Source organism: Strongylocentrotus purpuratus, unplaced genomic scaffold, assembly GCF_000002235.5.
Source record: "Strongylocentrotus purpuratus isolate Spur 01 unplaced genomic scaffold, Spur_5.0 spur5_scaffold_14, whole genome shotgun sequence".
NCBI lineage: Eukaryota > Metazoa > Echinodermata > Echinoidea > Camarodonta > Strongylocentrotidae > Strongylocentrotus > Strongylocentrotus purpuratus.
The window spans coordinates 37,461,292-37,480,355 of record NW_022145599.1 but is presented as its reverse complement, the minus strand read 5'-3'; the positions used below and the strand labels follow the sequence as shown (position 1 = coordinate 37,480,355).

General features: G+C 37.1%; 1 protein-coding gene across 1 annotated transcript; it reads right to left on the bottom strand.

The window, feature by feature from the left end:
- Positions 1 to 2,310: 2,310 nt before the first annotated feature.
- On the bottom strand, positions 2,311 to 9,488 carry LOC588807 (protein Tob1). Its single transcript, XM_788472.5, has 2 exons — positions 9,242 to 9,488; positions 2,311 to 5,072 (listed from the first exon to the last, which is right to left on the bottom strand). The coding sequence occupies exon 2, from the start codon at positions 5,066 to 5,068 to the stop codon at positions 4,094 to 4,096; it is 975 nt and encodes a 324-aa protein (XP_793565.3). The 5' UTR covers positions 5,069 to 5,072; positions 9,242 to 9,488; the 3' UTR covers positions 2,311 to 4,093.
- Positions 9,489 to 19,064: the final 9,576 nt, after the last annotated feature.

Sequence of the window (19,064 nt, the reverse complement as noted above, 5' to 3'; positions counted from 1 at the left end):
GTGTCAGCCCAGACATATTGAAATGCTGAACAATGAGTGGATTATGTCTCTAAGAAGGAAATGTTATCAAACTTGGCACAGTGCACCTTTCACATGGTGGACAACAATGCTTTGTTATTCAGTCAACTGTGACAGTAGAAGTATGATTGGGGTGTCATTAAAAAGAGGACATTCTGTCCTTTACAACAGACATAAGTGCTTGATTATGAAATCAGTAGTTTTCATATAAATCGTCATTAAACTTCAATATCCTTTATTATGATACACCCTGTATATCTTTTTAATAAATATCTAGGCCTACTGAAAGAAAAAAGATGAAAACGAAAATATATCTTCTTTTCGTGATAAAAACTGAGATTTATTAGTCCATGCTATTATATCGTATCTCTCAGTGGCGCCCCCTCTCTCTCTCTCCCTCCTACTCCCAGCTCTTAATTACACCAATAGTGTCTACCTATATTTTTTTTCTAAGCGTTGCTATTATTTCCCTTTACCGTTTTACTTTTAATATATTATTTTTTGTCAACATACTGCTTTCCCTCTCTTTCTCTCCTTCTGCTCACGCCGAAGCCTCTGTTTCTACAATCTCGTAATCCCTTTACGTCTATCTACGTCACATACAACGTCCGCTTTCTCTATCCATTATTCAACAAGGAGCAACCCACAACTCTCTATTTTTAAAGGAACAATCGGGCCTTCGTGATACAAAAATAAAATCATCCTATTTTAATCTACGGAAATGTTTGGCGCTAATATCGTAGGTTAATTATGGGTTTCACTCAATTTAGAGAGAAAAGGTCTCTGGAAATTATTTAGAACGAAGATGAAGATATAGAAACCCTCTGATACTCTTACTAAGATGAATCATTGAATATCTAACAAGAGTATGTGATTATCTCCTGCCATCATGATAAGTAATGGCTTTTTCAGTCTGTGATTTTGAAAAGAGATTTTAGTACTATGCTTTTAGTTTGTTTATTGGATTAGGACTGATTGGTAATAACAATCTACTGTTATTCACATTTCTATCTTATTCTACCGCAGAATGAAATGCAACTGTCCAGCATTTATAATTTCGCCCTTCCAGCATTCAACAAAAGTATGAAAAGTTGAAATCTTAAAATCTCTTTAAAACCTAAAAGAGATATAAGGGGGGAGGGGGTGGTAACGTTAATACCTCGTTTAGTTATAGCACCATTATATTTAGCGAAAATAACAAAAATAACAATACATTTTGCAGAGGCAAGCAGTAGGAAATCTGTAAGAAGTGAGTTGTGAAGCAAAGAAATGTTCCTCTACATTATATTCCGTTATCCATCATATACAATGGTCATTTATGCAGTCTCCGGGTCTGATACCTACTACGTCATATATTGACGTCTGTAATAAATTACCATATATAATGATCCAGTGCACGTGTGAAGAAAGGTCGCGGAAGCTCTCTCCTCGCTTGTCTCTATCTTCTCTCTCTCTCTCTCTCTCTCTCTCTCTCTCTCTCTCTCTCTCTCTCTCTCTCTCTCTCTCCCCCCTCTCTCTCTCTCACCAACCCTCCCTAGCTCTAACCATCACGACTTGTGTTTGATTTAGTAAATTCAACGGATGAGAATGTAGAAAATAATACATACACAGACTTACACGCACACGCACACATACGCACGCACACGCACACTCCAGCCCACCCAAAGTAAAAACACTATATATAGACACATTTTATTAATGAAACATAATCCCACCTTACCCCCTTTATATCTCTCCATCTCTCCCTCTCACAAACCTCCTACTAAACTCTATATTATAATGATGATAACGATAATAATAATAATGGATATAACGCACCACGCAAGGTGCTCAAGTTTGCTCTAATATTACTCTGACTCTGGTAGGCTACCGATTTCGGTGCCAACAGCATTCAAGGAATTCCTTCCTACCGGCACCCATTTAACACCTGGGTGGAGAGTGGCAAATCTAGATGAATATATTGCCAAAGGATATCAGTGCCGCGGTGGGACTCGAACCGCAAGCCCTGTGATCCACAGTCCAACGACGTATCCACTAGACTCTCTTTTCTCTATATCCTTGTCCCCTCCTCACATCTCCGCGTCTCTCCTCTCTCACACACACACTTCCTACCCCCCCCCCACACCTCCTCTATCTCACTTTTGCTATGTCTTTCTCTTTTTTTTTCTTTTTTTTTCTCTCCAATTTAAGACAAATATCGATCATATCGAGAAATACGTATCTAAAGAACATCTTGTCATTGTTTTCAGCACCTATTACTTATACAAGAAAATAAATAGTCGACTGCATTTGTTTTTGTTATGCTCTGAAAGTATATTTAATATAAACTTACAAATTTGATCATAATATAATCATGGCTGAACGGATAGACGCACCATCCAATCCTTGAAAAATAAGTACATGTTGTATTGCACAGTCCGTAACAAACAAGAATTCACCTTAAAGCTCGTCTACACTGTCATAAAGTAAACCCGACACCTTCTTGTCTCATTCGCTACCATCAAATAGTTGTGCGAATATTCTTGGTATACCAAGGTCAATAGTCACATCCGTTAGAAGAGGCTTGTCACTTATATATTTTATATAAAAAAGTCGGTTGTGATTAGTACTATATTATACCATTTGAAGTAAAATTTGAAGAATTTGAGGAGGAATAGCTCCGTTCTGAAAATATCAACTGGTGAGAGATGTTTTGCCAGGAATGGGATTCTAGTGAACGTAGATGGCGACAATTAATAACAAGGTGAGATTCAAGGCAAAATATGCACGTTCCTTCTTCGAAAGAAAAATATATATATCATCAATTTCACACAAAATTTACACAGATGTCATAAATAATTCTAATTTCTTTAGTAATTAAAGCCTTAGACCCAGAACCGCTCTTTACGAAAGGACTATACATAAACTTTCAAATCGGTCAATATTTAAAAGTTAAAACAAGCGAAAAAATATATATGTACAAATTGCGTAAGAAAATATATCCCACTGGACTAAAAAATGTCACAGGGATTGAAATTATATAAAATCTTGTCTAGATGAATTGATTTTCAAGTACGTCAGTGTACATGGTGACAAACACGCCACCAAGTAATTAATCACGTGACATGATTTGCATATCACACAAGCTACACACAGAATACTATTGGAATTTGACATGCACAATACACATGTGCGTGTGTTTGTGTGTTTGTGTATGTGCGTGCGTTATGTGTATTTACTATCCTACATCTACACATAGCAGCGGCGGTTGGCTCAAGTGCACGGTCGCCTTTGGTTACTGCTTCGTCATAAAACACTGGCCAAAATCCAATAAGAAACTGTACAATTCTTGTGTTGTAGATTAAAATTACGAGTACAAAATTACTATTTCAATACTTGATACGGTATGTATAATTTATGAGGTACAGCTGAAGCTCACCTTGAATAATCATGATATATGTCAGTCGTACTATGTACAAAATATGCCACGCGGGACCTGAGTACAGGGTATGCCAAGAAAGAGACAAAATATATTGACATACTCTGTACCTTCCCTGTTATAATGACATATTTTCGACATTAAATGAAGTGATTGACGAATGAAAGCTATTAGGCCGTCGAAATACAATCTCGCATTTTATGTACAACAATCAGAGAAAAGGGAAAAGAGGAAAGAGAAAGGAAAAGATGAGAGAAAGAGAATAATTATGAGAGAGAAATATGGTAGCATTACACAATCATAAACCACATAACAATACGCAGTACTTAAAGCCTTCCATTTTATGTCCATTTGTAAAAAAAATAGAGGATTACCGGCCTCCATTGTAATATCAAAATAGTATGCGCTATATAGTATAGAATAGTAAAATCGTGTAAATAGTATTTGAATTCTTAAACAACAGTAACAATTCATGAAAAAATAGTTCGGCTATAAAGCTGCGGAGTGCAACAATGAAACGTGTTGCACTTTGCAATTCAAAAAAACGGAAGTACTTCTTGAGTTTTTAACACAGCACGTTAAGAGTGCGAATGAGGCTATATTTCAGCGATATGAAAACGGTCGCATTGTTGATGTTAAGAGCCCACAGTTCTTGAGCTAGTTGGCCGCAATCATTGAGGGTTGTTGATTATACTGGTCAGCTGGACTTGTAGTAGGTAGACCCCATCCCTCAGGTAGAAACCAACTCTCTGTAGTATGTGATGTAGGAGAAGCATGTGTTGTCTGGATACCGGCTCCAGGAGTACCACTGGCATCACTCCATGGTGTTGTGTACTGGTTCTGCATTGAAGGAACGAACTCTCGAGCATTAGGTGAGAGCTGCTGCGGTGAACGTTGACTGCTGCGGTAGTTCTTCATAGCTGATCGCTGTTTCATGTAGTTTGCAAACTCTGTCGGGGATAGCTGCTGGAAGTTGACTCGTTTACCCGAATTCTTGGGTTTGGTTGAACCGAATTTGGTCTGAGCAAATGAGGCTGCAGTAAAGGTGAGTGCGTTTGGTCGGACGAGAGTGGTTGCACCACTTGTAGATGTGGAGCTACTGGACGATCTACCACCAGGACTACCCGGAGCTACAGGACTGGTAGTACCACTTGTAGACGGGACGGACGGTGCGGCATTGATGTGAAATCCTTGCAGGGATGAACCCAAAGAATCAACCAATGAGAATGGAGCTTCAGGTTCAGCACCCTCTTCGACGACTGTCTCCTGTTTGTAGATGACGGTGACCACGCCCTTCTCTGTGATTCGATAACTCACTTCACCAGGGTCCATCCACATTGTTAGTTCTTGAGGAAGGTTCTCTACCACCTCATCCACGTCTAAACCACTCTGTATAATGGCAGACTCGACAGCTGGATCCACCTTGAGACGGTTGATTCGGATACACCTGTAGCCTGATCCTTTATTGGGTTGACCAGGATACCAGTGACCGCCAAACTTGAGGTAGAGGGCTTTCTCTATCTCCTCAGCCAGGACGTTGACCCTTCGACGAGGCAGTTTGTTGTATAGATGGCTTCGGAGGAAGTCTACAGCGCACTGTACTTCTGATTTCATGCTCTGAGTTGATGCCATCTTTCTGTGAAATATACGAAAATATCATTCTTGTTAAGAGAGATGAACAAAAACACAGATACTTTTATGAGGGCTTTATTCAAACAGTGTGTGCGCCATTGCATAGATAGATGCAAACAAATTTGAAATAAAAAAATAATTTATTGGATACTTATTTTCATTTTGTCACACCGAAGTCTTTCTACAGTACAACATCTACCTCTAAACTCACACATTCCTCACATACGCACACCCACACACTCATCCACTATCCACACTGACTCCCCCCCTCTCTCTCTCTATCCCACACACACACACACACACTCACACGCACACACACACACAAACGCTCATCCACACTGACTATTAACCCCCTCTCACTCTTTCCCACATATACACACGCCCACCCACACACTCATCCACACCGACTCTTAACCCCAATTTCACTCTCTCCCACACACACACCCACACACCATGCTTCTCATTGTACAATATTACAAGATATAAGTATAATCATACTTTAAAATGGTTGTTTACTGTTTTGACGTCCATTCGGATTAATTTTCTATGCCCAATTTCATTGTGATAATACATGTCAAAAGACTATTAGAGGATTGTGAATAAACGGACATCTATATAGTAATATATATATATACAAACCATGCATCAAGCATGAGCATTACAATACCCTTATAAGTCAGAAATTCTGGTCGAAAATACAGCTGTTAAGTACAAACACATCCGGATCTGATTCGAGAATCGATATTTTGTGCAAATTCCCCTTCCTGAAATCTATCCCATGCAAAACCCGCCAACCAACTTGCGAATTCGTGACAGCGAAATGATAATTCACCATATGTTGTATTTCCATTGATTCTTTTCACCTCACTTGCACACATTCTGCCAATCGATTTTTGTTTCCCCTTGAAATACATTGACAATGAACGAACCAGTTCTGCAAACTTCTCTTTCCTTTAATCCCCAAAACACTGACAAAAATTACAATATGGTCGTGTATATTACAACGGTCATTATTAAATGTTTATTAATATGCCCTATTAAAATGTCATAATTAGCGATATTTCTTCTTTTTGTTTCATTCATTCTGCTTTTCACACAATGTCAGTTCTTAGTTATAAAAAGTCACCGGCCGGATACAAATAATTTATAACTCGAACTGCTATCGAAGCACAAGATACATAATAGTTCCAAATGAAGAATCGTATGCATTTCACAAATTGCAGTTTAGATGTAATAGCAGTATAATGATGGAAGAAAAATACAAATCGCAGTTTAACTGACATTCACAGCAAGCCACGACGGAAAATCACTTTAACCCAAACTATATCTATGACGTCAGTCCGTATGGGAAATAGCGTCCGGGGATCAAATAGTGTCCCTCTTCAACTCTCTCTCGCTCACTCTCCGTCTTTATTCACAAGCCAGACGGTATGAGTGTTTCCTATTTGCTCTAGGATGTAAAACCTTCAAGCTACGCGACGCTGGCTGGCTTGACGCAAGTGAGAGCTATATTTGGTGCATATTTCTCTTGGCTAAATCATTAGAAGCGTAACATGATTCACTCGCAGCTCGCAGGATACACATTTCAACTTGGAATGGGCAACGACAAACGAGTATCGCAATTCGTCATTTATCATCATATCTACTTTAGCTAGGTATACCGTGTTTTTATACTATCAATGATCTGCCTATTATGCGTATCTTTTCATAATAACAACAAATCTATTATTTCCAGCTTCAAACTTAATACCTCTACTTAAGACGAAGGTTTTTTTTTATCAAATTATGATTATAGAAAATATCACAAAAGCAATCAAAATGAGCCGAAACAAAAGAGAACAATTTATGCACTGATCTAAATTTCTTAATACAAAATTTAATCTGATTTTACATTTTCTTCTCATCAACTCTTTATGGACACGTGAATTATATCTTTAGCGTTAAGAAAAGGTTTTTAAAATCTTGTAGTTTACCCTAAGACAAATAATCAGCTCTAATTAATTGGTCTGTTGATGAAATACTCGCTCCCATTCTCTTCTCTTTTCCAAAAGCAGATAGTGTAGTTTGTTTCCACTCTAATAGCCCAATCATGAGAAAATGATTTTCATCAGTGCTGTAATGTTGGTTTGGCTTGTTTAAAAAAAAAACCGTTTGCCCTGGTGCCCTCCTTGTTTTTTCTCCTCTACCTCGTCTATCTTCTGCTATGGCGCTTTATTTCTTTCTATCTCCCTCCCTTTCTCCCCCTTTTCTCCCCGTCCATCTTTTCTTATGTCTTTTTCTCTCCCGAATACCTTCCAGTTTCTCTCTATCTCTTTCTCCCTCCCGGCGTCCACCTTACTGCACCCCTCAACCTACTCTCTCTTTCTCTCTCTCCTCTTCCGCCCCCATCCCCTCTCTCTCTCTCCCTCTTTCTCTCTCTCCTCTTCCGCCCCATCCCCCTCTCTCTCTCTCTCTCTCTCTCTCTCTCTCTCACCCTCTCTGTCTCTCCTTCTCCCTCCCGCCGTACGCTTTCCGCCCTCTTTTTTTCTCTATGCAGTCCACCTTCCACTAGCCATTCCACCCCCCATCTACCTTTCCCTAGATTTCTCTCTCTCTCTCTCTCTCTCTGGTTGCGCGAGACCCTGTCCAGTAAACACACTTTCCGGGAAGCCATGTCTATAAGCGGACATCCCTCCCTCCCTCCCTTGCATGGCCCTACGACTCACGTCATTAATTCATTAGCATCACTTATCCCTAGACCTTTCTTCATATCCGGCCTCTACCTTCCGCCACCATACAGCTACGTGTTAACCTCTCAGTACATGCATCTACTAGTGATGGTATGTCTACTCAAGAATATCTCTACACCCATCCATCCATCATAACATATTACCTATGTCCCTTTGATAATGAGAAGCTCATTTTCATAGAAGATTCTATACCTTACTTTTTTTTTCTCTCTCGGCAATTTCACCAAGTAACGTCAATAGCATCATCAAAATAACACACATGTACAATAATTTTCAACGCTAGAGCATGCACTATTGTATGATCACCTGTCCTTTCGTCAATTTAGAACGGAGAGAACAAACAGTTTATCCTATATACGGATCAGATAATGCTTCACTGCATTACAGAAATGTTCAACATGAAGTATAGCGAGTGCCATAATGAATCTATAGTCCAATGTGTTGTGTTTGGAAACGATTTACCTCCTACTAAACGCCATTCAATATTCCGTCTTTATCGCGAAATGTCCGTATGGATGGTGTTGATTGGAGCTTTAACCCCCTCCCACCCCCACCTCACACGGTGACTCACCACCTTTCCATGCTTAACATTCTTTACCAGCTTTATAGGAGAACCATCCCAATAAAAGCTTGTCTAGCTTCCAACCCGCATAGCAAATCCAAAGGAATATTGATTATAATCAAGTGATTCACACCTAGACGTTAAACAATAAATTTCCAAACATCATGTTTAGAATTATGAGAATGCACCAATGTGCCCTAACAAGTTGCACTCAGATAGTGAATTCAACTAAGAAGAGTGAGCTCCTTGAATGTTAATGTAAGGAGGATGGTTCTGGTAGCCAGGTACCTAGCTCACACCCACCGCATCCATCAGAGTCAATGAAACATTCCTCTATACTACCCTAACACAACGCCAGTCAAACCATACATCCAACATACCACACATACTACATCAACATTCAATTCAAACTCATCATATCTACCATATTTATAAAGTGAACCATTTATATCAATTTTAGTCACGATCAGCGTCAAATGTATCTTAGAGATTTGTGGAGCACAATCTCAGAACAAACAAAATAAACAAGTCGCAAATCTTCAAAATATTTCTTTAAAAATATTGAAAAACATCGATTTTAAATCAGTAAAAGTCAATCTAATCACCCTTTGATTGGCATGATTAGGTTTCAAGACCTCATTCGTTTACATTTTGCACGTGATTTATTCTTTTCCTGTTGTTTTCAATATTGAAAAAATAACCTGCGTAATTTCATCTGTCATTACAGGAAAATCTGAAAGAAACATTTTTCCCTGATTAACATAAATCAGTTTTGATTACAATACTATTTACCATTAATCGTGACAAAATAATGCATGATTATATATACGAAAACACTGAAGGAAAAACAACATCTTGATCTTCATCAGGTAATGTACTCACCTTAAATAATAATAAAAGTGATATTTTATCCACAAGTAGAAAGCAGTACTTGGCCAAAGACGTGAACTGTTCCAGACAGATGGTTAGTAATGTACCGCATGCAGAGCAAAACACTTTCTCTGTGTATACATCGGTTTCACAATTGTTTCCAATGTGTGCTTGCAAATTGAGATTGAAAAATAAACGTGGTTTTGGAGAGTGGAAGAGTTGATAGTCTGTATGTGTTAGCGGCCCGCGCTTAACAATCTATACTGTACATACGATGTTGACGTCGCTCTTTATATCGCCACGGACGCACACGAGCGCACACCATAATACTCAACCCACACACACACACGCACCCTTACATCCCACACAATGCACACTCGCTATGAAATGTAGGTCTGCATGTCATTTCGGCGTCTACAAATTCCGCTCATATTTTATCCGAATATCCTCTCAAATCTCCTTTTGCAACCTCTTATGAGAGGGTAAACAATCTTATGATATTGATCATTAGCTTATTTCCATTTCTGTATCAGCAAAATGATAAATAGATGAACAATAAAAGCTGTTGTGTGGACATGTATCATGTTATTATCTGTAATGTCGTTTTGTAAAAATACGTGTTAATGAACAGAATGCTACGCAATGATGGATTGCACACAATTCTCTTTATGATAATTATAAACACCGAGTAAATGCTCATTGATGATGATGTTGATGATGATGTTGATGATGATGTTGATGATGATGTTGATGGTGATGATGACAATCATAATAATGATTACAAATGCAATATTGAATGAATATTTTGTATAAGAGCGATGATAATTCCAGCGTGTTACCACGTGTCATCTGAGAGACTGAGACGTATGCCTAGATATCATCATTGTGGATTAACTGATAGCACACCAGATAACTAACTATCAACAGATACTGTCTTTCCCATAGCTTATCATCATAAAGGTTTTTGTCAGTGCATGACAACACAGACAGTGTGGGCTCTCATCCGATATCATTCCAACTGCATACTCCTCAGTATAAATATCATACACTACTTTTAACCGCTTTGTTAATGTTAACGCTATTTTGAACAATTTACTAAACAACTATCAGACTAAGATATTACAGGCCGATTGGGAATAAAATTTTCATCCAGCCCTATTCATTTTCATGTCGTTTAAATTGGTTAGACGTGTTATATAATAATTTGCCTACATAAATTAGATATTTTATATTTAATTGTATACACATATACACAGATACCTAATTATCTATGACCCTAAATCCCCGATTTAAATTCATTCACAGATTATCAAGCAGGACCCAGAATCATAGATATCTACCTGAACCGATAATAAACACACAATACTGAAAATACTAATTCTTTGGACCATCTACAAGTTAATATGTGATAGGTTGTTTGATTAAACTCAAAGTAATTAGAATTATAAGCTATTAAGCGGTGAAAACAAGTTCCATGTTAATCCATGCCAATCTTTATGCTGGTGTGACATACAGTTCCCACGACGGATAAGATACTATCACTAGAGATAGACCATCTATGTCACTGAATTCGGAACATGGCTCCACTATATAGATATTATTTTTGTCAAATTCCATATTTATTATCACATTTAACATTTGTAAATATTTGAATGTTAAGCTTGTAAGTTTTATTTGTACTATTTATTAATATGCCTGACATATTCACGGGTGTTGCAATTTCACTTATGTTATTGTTGGCAAAACTAGCATCAGTGCTCAGTTACATCTCTGGTACAAATCAAACAATCACCCCACAGGTCCACACACACAAAAAACATACACACGCACACACACACGCACTCACACAAAACGCACGCGATATAGGTTTGAAACGCAAGTGGTTGTCAGTTCGTGAATACCAACTTCCTATTTGTATAATATATCCCTCCAACTTTCATCTTTTTGTCAACTTCTTGTACAATTTTGTATATCCACAATAACACTTCATTCCATCCCTCTACATCTTTCTTTCTCTCTCTCAATCTTCCTCTCTCTCTCTCTCTCTCTCTCTCTCCCGTCAGGTCAGGTTGTAGTGAGGAGGATATCGGGTATCCTAAAATAGAAACCAGAAGCAATCAATATATTTTGACGACTGTTTAATTACCGACCCCATCGCATACGTTCTAGATTCTCTCCTCCTTCAGGAACTCGGTTGGATGAAAACTGATAAGTAATGGAAAGGGCTGGAGAAAAAGATATATGTATATATATATATATATATATATATATATATAGATAGAGAGAGAGAGGGAGACGAGGAACCCTACCGTAGCGGGGTATCCCATCCATCTCATCACTCTTCCTCGTCTCTCACCATAATCTTCTCTATAAATTGATTCAGGACAATCTTTCACTCGGTAGGTGACAAATGTTTACAGAAAACATTTATTTATTATGGATAATAATGAACATTTTCATAAATTGTCTCGACCTGTAAGACAAAATATAGGTGAAGATGAAACAGGTTAATAGATGATAAAATGGGGGTTGCAAATAATCCCAGAAAAATAAATCATTTTGAATGATTTTGCTTTTAAAAACACACACAATAAACTATAAGTATCTATGAGGGTTAAGCATGATTCTCTCCCAAAATAATGCATTTGAGCATTGAGTACGCCAACATTGAGGTCTTTACCATGTAATCTTAAATATACTACTGTATGATAAACTGTAAAATTCACACCAAAATTGATTTTATAACATATCTGACTTCAAAAGTATAGTGTCTATCCCATCAAAATTGAAGCATAGTCAATTATTGCCACACACCATACCATATAGCAGAGATGTTAGTGGATAGGGAAACCAGTAGATGGGAAAATGCGCCCTGTCACGACTCTTCCCAGGTGTGGGCCCTTTAAAGGTACAATGTCCCATTTATAGGCCCCCAAAAATGAATTCCATGAACATTTGAAAGATAATACTAAATTAAGAACCTTCCTCAAAACAAAAGGTCTTGAAAATGTATAATTCAACAGCGCCAGGGCCATCGTTAGTTGTCAAATCGAATTTAGCGATCGCGGTCGTTTAAATAAATAGTCTGATTTCAGACCTTTGTACCTAATGGTCGAACGTTTTGTGCTGCGCAAAAATTCAATCAGTTTGATTTTTGCCATTAGAAGAAGTGGTTATTGATGTAGACAAATCCCCATGTACCCTTTACATCTCATTTTACGTATATTTTCACCAAAGAAAAAAAGAAGTCAGTCAGTCAGTCACTTAATATTGTCTGACAGTGAAGAAAGTAATTGGGTTTCCTTGCATAATTTCAATATTAGGACACTGCTAACATTTAGATTCCACTGATACGACATAAATGTTATATTCATAATTTATTCCTGCAAAGTTCTACAGAATTTGATGTTGGCTGCAAAAGGGATATGTTCCCTTTAAGATACGGGTCTGAACATGGACTGGAATGCTCCCCTCAGAATGAGGACGCTAAGTACAGTATGGCAGCCAGCAGCACAGATAATTATAGGTTATAAAGCATTTTAATCAGTCATTAAAATGCGGTGTAATGTTTGTATATACAGGTGTATAAATCATCAATTTACAATAAAAAATATTAATCTTCATGATTTCAAGATGTTTTTAATCTATTTAGATCGGAAATGAACGATTTTTATATTAAACAGCTATTTTTATCGTAGTGAAATCGATCAACATGATTGGAAACATGTTTACAAATCAGAGCGATTGGAGGTACACTAGAGATTCTGAGAAATAAAATCCAAATCATCCTTAACAAAAGTTGGTATCTTGGAAAACCGGAAAAAATAATTCCTAAGTCATTATTTCACGATGGTTTCTGTCTTTTTCCCCGGCTTCCTAAGAGCATTTCATAATATTTGATGGACTTACGTATGAAAGTCCCCGTTCAGTTAACTATTTCCTATTTCCTGGTTAAACACCGCTGCTTTCCAATCTCGGCGAGAGATAGAACGCATCCCATAGCATCAGCTAACCCGATTTGGCCCACTATCTTCCGGAGAATGACGTCAGCACATTGAACTGAGTAGAGGAAGGCTTACTGTACAAGCATTCCGAGGTGGAGGAGATAGAGAGAGAGGGAGAGAGAAGAGAAATGAGGGGGGTGAAGAGAGAGAGAGAGAGAGAGAGTGAGAGAGAGAGAGAGAGGGGCGACTATATTTAGATTGCTAGAGTCTGTCAGCCGAAGCTAGGCCTTCGCGGCAAAACAAGACGGTGGATTTTTTCCCTTCTATTCTTTTGGCCGCGCGATTTACGTCAGTAGTGAGTTGTGGAGCAGACATGATCTCTATGTGTAGTGAATGGAGCTAAGTGGATGTTTTTAAAAAGGAAAGACAGTGCGAGGGGGAATGTTTAGGGGGTAAAGAGCTCGATTTGTTACATAGCATATATTGGTGAACGTAATTATCAATATCCGAAAAAATTCTTCGAAAATGATTTAAGGGGAAATAGCGTATAATTTATTTGCGTGTTTCAAGTGTCTCACAGATTTTGCATGTGGCGACACCAATGCTTTATCGTTACTTTCAATCATTCACGAAAATAAATTCTCCTCAAACCCAAGTATATCAATGATAAGCTCTCGGAATCAACTAACCAATAACATAATATGCACCCCGAAACAAGTTCTACGTCGCCTATATAAAAACACGGCAATGAACAGGAATCTTTTATTTGTTTGTGAATATTTTCAAAGAAAACTGAATTAAATTTCAATATGAGATGAAATATTCGACTTCCTAAAAAAAAATTAGAAATTGGTGGCAGATGGATACAACTGTTTCGAGGACAATGTTTGATTATGACGTCATGGATTCATCTTTCTTACGCTGTGCCCAATAGAGCAAGGTATCCTTTAATAACGAATGCTACCTTGAAATAGTATGCGTATTTATGGAAAATCATATTGCCCCTAATAATTATCTATCAAAAGCTATAGGGTATTTTTAGCTCTTTCTCTTCAGCACAGAGAATGATATGTTATTATATACAAATAATTATTGACTGCTTTTAGGTGCACGGTTAAAACTATTGCCCATGTGATCTCAAAACTGAACTCTTCTCCGAGACGTATTAGATGGGCACAGTGCAGTCTCGAAACCACCGACGGGCTATACTTTTCACCTCGACCCCCCCCCCCAAATAGGTAGTCAATATTATTTTGTTTTACATACCGCATCCCAATTATCAATTCTTAAAAAAGAAATATTGTAACAAAATGTGATTGTAGAGTCAAAGGAAATGTTTCCGCATTGTGAGTGTCTTACCACGCACATTCATTGTTAACTGTCTTGACGCCGAATCATTACGTTCCTTGTAATGTACGCGCAAGTAGAGCTATGCCCGATCAAAGATTTTCGCTACATACTGCCCACCAGTTAGTACTGAATTTCATGCCTGCAGTTTTGACCAATCAGAGGCCTCGAATCTTCATGCGGGATATAAATACACCGTTGTAAATAGTACTGGATCTAGATTTTGAGGCGCCTGGATCCAGTATCGATAAGATACAAAGAACGTTGAACTTACATATTCCTTTGTAGGTATGAACTTCATCTATTTTGCAATATCGATAATATTGACACTGTCAGACTGATAACCTTCATTTTCAGTGATAATGGCAAACAAAACAGAAAAAACAAAAGTGGTCCCACATTGGAATAATGCGAAACTCCTGAAGCCTTTGAGTGATACACGTGTTAATGAACAGACTGTTCTTATTTTCCAGCCAATCTTGTACAATGTAAGCTATTATGTATTATCATGTTAAGATCATCACTTGGATCAAAATAATGTCATGTGTAGAAGCTAAAGTGAATATCAATATCCTGATATCAACGATATTGGAGGCTCCCTGATTTACAAGATGACTGGTATCAATGTATGTATATAGAGCGCATAAGGACCATGATAATGCAATAGATAAGGCAAATTCTGCTCGATTATACGAGTTTTTATAATCAATTTTACAGGAATAAAGTAAGAATACAAATAGAATCACATTTAGCATCGAACATGGGCATTCTCTATTTATCGAAAGAAGCCTGCTGTGTGATATATTGTTATCGTTAAACAAATTTGAGTAGCATGTGGATCAATATAGGATAGAGCAAATTCTTTGAAATTAAATATTACAATAATTACAAATTAGCTTGCCCTATGCCCCGAACAAAACCACCATCGACCATCATTGAGAAGACAATTTAAGCAGGACTGGCTTGACAGGCGTTCAGTATTCTCCGTCATTACCCTAGAGAGAGAGAGAGAGAGAGAGGGGGGGGGGGGTGTGCATATGGATAACTGTAAACATTCCGTAATGCATACCTTAACTCTAAGTTTATATATTCTCTCGAAACATTCGATAATGTGTCTCGCTGTCTGACACTGTTTGCTATATTTGCAACGCGCCTGTCCGAATTAGCTACAACTGTTGTATGGAAGTCTGATTCAATTTTCATATTACAGAATATAAATTGAAGACTTTCCGAAACAAAGCCTTCATATGTTCATTCAAATATATGAAGGCTTTCTTTCGGAAACGAAGTCTTCAATTTATATTCTGTAATATGAAAATTTATTGATAAAGCTTTTTCATCACAAATTTAATTAACCTGCAAAGTAATGACCAATACAATTAATGACCAATAACAGATAACAGACAGACAACAAGTGAATTTGAAGATTGACACATGAACATAGATAAGAGCAAAGATAGAGATAGGAAGAGCCATCAATGATACACTAGGTACACGGTGACCGGGAACGACTTCCGAATAATTGGTCGGTGTTTGACAGTTTAGGCGCGACAATTAAGCAGTGTATGGATGGCGAGGGTAAAGAACGCGAGGAGGCGACTACCAGGGATGATAGCTGCCCTTAAACAAGAACCTACGTCAGCAAAACCTATGAGGCTGCTGTCGTAGTAGGTATCTAGCATTACTATTGGTTGATGGCATCACTACGTGGTCTACGTACTACGTTCTGTTTGCATGCGCTAACATCGCTAAACATAAATTACTTCGTGCTTTTATATATATGTATATATATATATATATATATATATATACATATATATATTTAAAAGTTTCCTGTGCTGCAAGATGGTGTATGGTGTATTGACGATTCAGGCATTATTAGTGTCGCTTAAAATAGGTTGTCCCGAGTCTAAAAGCAAGATATCTCGCTCTCTGACGCAAGCGTGTTCCCGGTTGCAACAAAACAACCCAATTCAATGGTTCGGAATATCATCATATCATTCTCCTAGCTTGCTGGTATTTTGAGCTTGCCTCCCGTTTTTGTTCCAAATCGGATGTTTTTGACCCACTTGCAAATGAAGAGAGAGGGAGAGAGTTGGTAAGAGGAGAAATAAACGGTTTCGAACGTTTTGTCCTTTAACTGGCAAGTCAAGAAAATGTCCCTGTGAACACTCAACCCTCTCTTTCTCTTTTTACCTTTTCAAGTTTATTTTTGGACAGTTCCATGCAGATGCCTTTTTCTCTCTTTGGCTTCTTGTTTTTATATAAAGATACTGACAGGTTTAACAAAAGTTTTTGATATGATCTCCAATGTGAGGCCTGTGGGCGATGCAGAGTTTCCTAACAAACACCGTTTTTACCCGAAATTCAAAAATACATCCACCCCCTCGCTGATTCTTATTCAGTTACTCATTTAGAAAATGAAAACAACAATAATATGTAAGCTAGTTTGGTGATTCCCTCAGGCCATCACTCCCCTGTCATCACTTTCTTCAGAAGCATCTTGTGGAAGATGAAACTTGAGAAAAAACACTCAAGATAAGAAACATTATACAATACAGAATAAATCATTTAAAAATGGAGAACCGAACTATTGTAATGAAGTTTTAATCCAAACAGCTATTTAGTAAGCGGTTTGGTTTAATTAATTTTGTCCCATCTTCTTATTTAAGGTTAAAACTGACTTTCACGTTAAAAACAATCTACATAAATCTAACATGTTCATATCTTAGGTAGACGAAGTTACAAAAAGAAGTCTTTTGATCCACCTAATTAAAATCCATCACTTTTCTTGTATTCCTGAGTTATTATTTAGCTTGTTAATACATGTATATATATATATATATTTAATATATATATATATATATATATATATATATATATATATGTATATATATATATTTTATTCCAATGATATATATTACATATATATATAGTTTAAAAAAGCATATAATAGACATAATTTTGTACATGATATGTTTTAAACATGATCAATATTCTAGTATCATAATTTGATATTGGCTTGGATATGTGGAATGCTATAGTTTGTAAGTACTTCATTATTTCATAATAACTGCGATGGTTTGATTTTAAAGTGTACGCGCTACCAATACAATAACAATTTTACTGTGCTGACGTCAGTATATGAATTACCAAGATAGGCCTGAACTTTGACCTTTATCTGTCATCTACTACAGTCTCCACCAAGTCACTTTCTATCATGTATACATTGTGATTGGGACTTGAAAAACTATCGACCACCAAAGCACACAGGGTGGTGGTAGAATCCTTCGACTGTTACCCCTGTGTGATGCGATGTAGATAATCTGTGAATAATTATCGACCTAAGTGTGATATGTTTATCGTTGTGAATCGAATTTGGTGAAGTCATTCACGTGTAAGGGATTTGAATTGGGATCAATTTGACCTGGGAGAGGTTCATACATCCGTTTGTCAATCGGAAAGGATGGAATAAAAATACCAATGATGGGTCTCAGAGTCATTAAGAAGACATCCCATTTTAACACTCTTTAAGCAAAACCAAGATCCTGTTTTCAGTCACCTCAATCTTACACACCCACACACACCCACCCCCACACACACATACACACACACACACACACACATACACCAACGCACACATGCATATAAACAAAAGTACAGAAAATACAACAAGTTCATCAACCTCTCCATACACCATAATTCATATCGGTTTTAGAAAATGATTTAATATGAATCAATTATTATCTGAATTACACCAAAACATATTTTTAAAAAACCATGGCTGTACACGATATAATACTCTATTCTAAAAAACCAATAAAACGATATGAATTCGAATCCATTTAAATTGATGCACTTAACATGTTCATCTTCCTATATCAACAATCCAAAGCAAAGTATTATATTCACGTAATACTTATTTATAACTGAAAAACAAAACAGTTCATTTCTGTGACCTATGTCTCTGTATCAGATTTACTATTATGATAAAGACATCCGATTTGTTTGTGTGTGTTTTGCTTTTCAGAAGTTTTTCTCTGAAAGTGCTCTTTCCCCGCCAGAATCACCACCGTCGATCCGACCCAGCATTTCACCATTTGTGTTTGTATTCGAGTAGGTACAGTTAACAACTGATTTTATTCATATTAACCTTGTAAATTCAATGTTTTTTTTTCAAGAAAGATAGGTGGAATAGTTGAATTATAGTGCCTTTGTTGGAAACTTTTAAGCTTTAATATGTCAACTTCTCAAGAAATATAATTCTATATCAGGACAAATTAATTGTGTACATGCTTAAAAAATTACCAATCTTGGTAAGTGTATGAATAATTATTTAGTTGTTAACTTTATATTCTCCTATCATTCTGTAACCCCAAGTATGTTGATACATATAGAAAATTGACTTCAAACAGGATTTCCGGATAAAGATATTCTGTGAGTAAAAACGGAAAAGCTGTTTTGTTTCCTCGGTACTGCTAACTATCCCTTCCTCAACATTCCACCTACTGCTCATTTGCCATTGAATAAGAATCTACGTCACA

Bases quoted from the DNA above. Each gene is read 5' to 3' on its own strand.
- LOC588807 (XM_788472.5), bottom strand. From the start codon at position 5,068: ATGGCATCAACTCAGAGCATGAAATCAGAAGTACAGTGCGCTGTAGAC.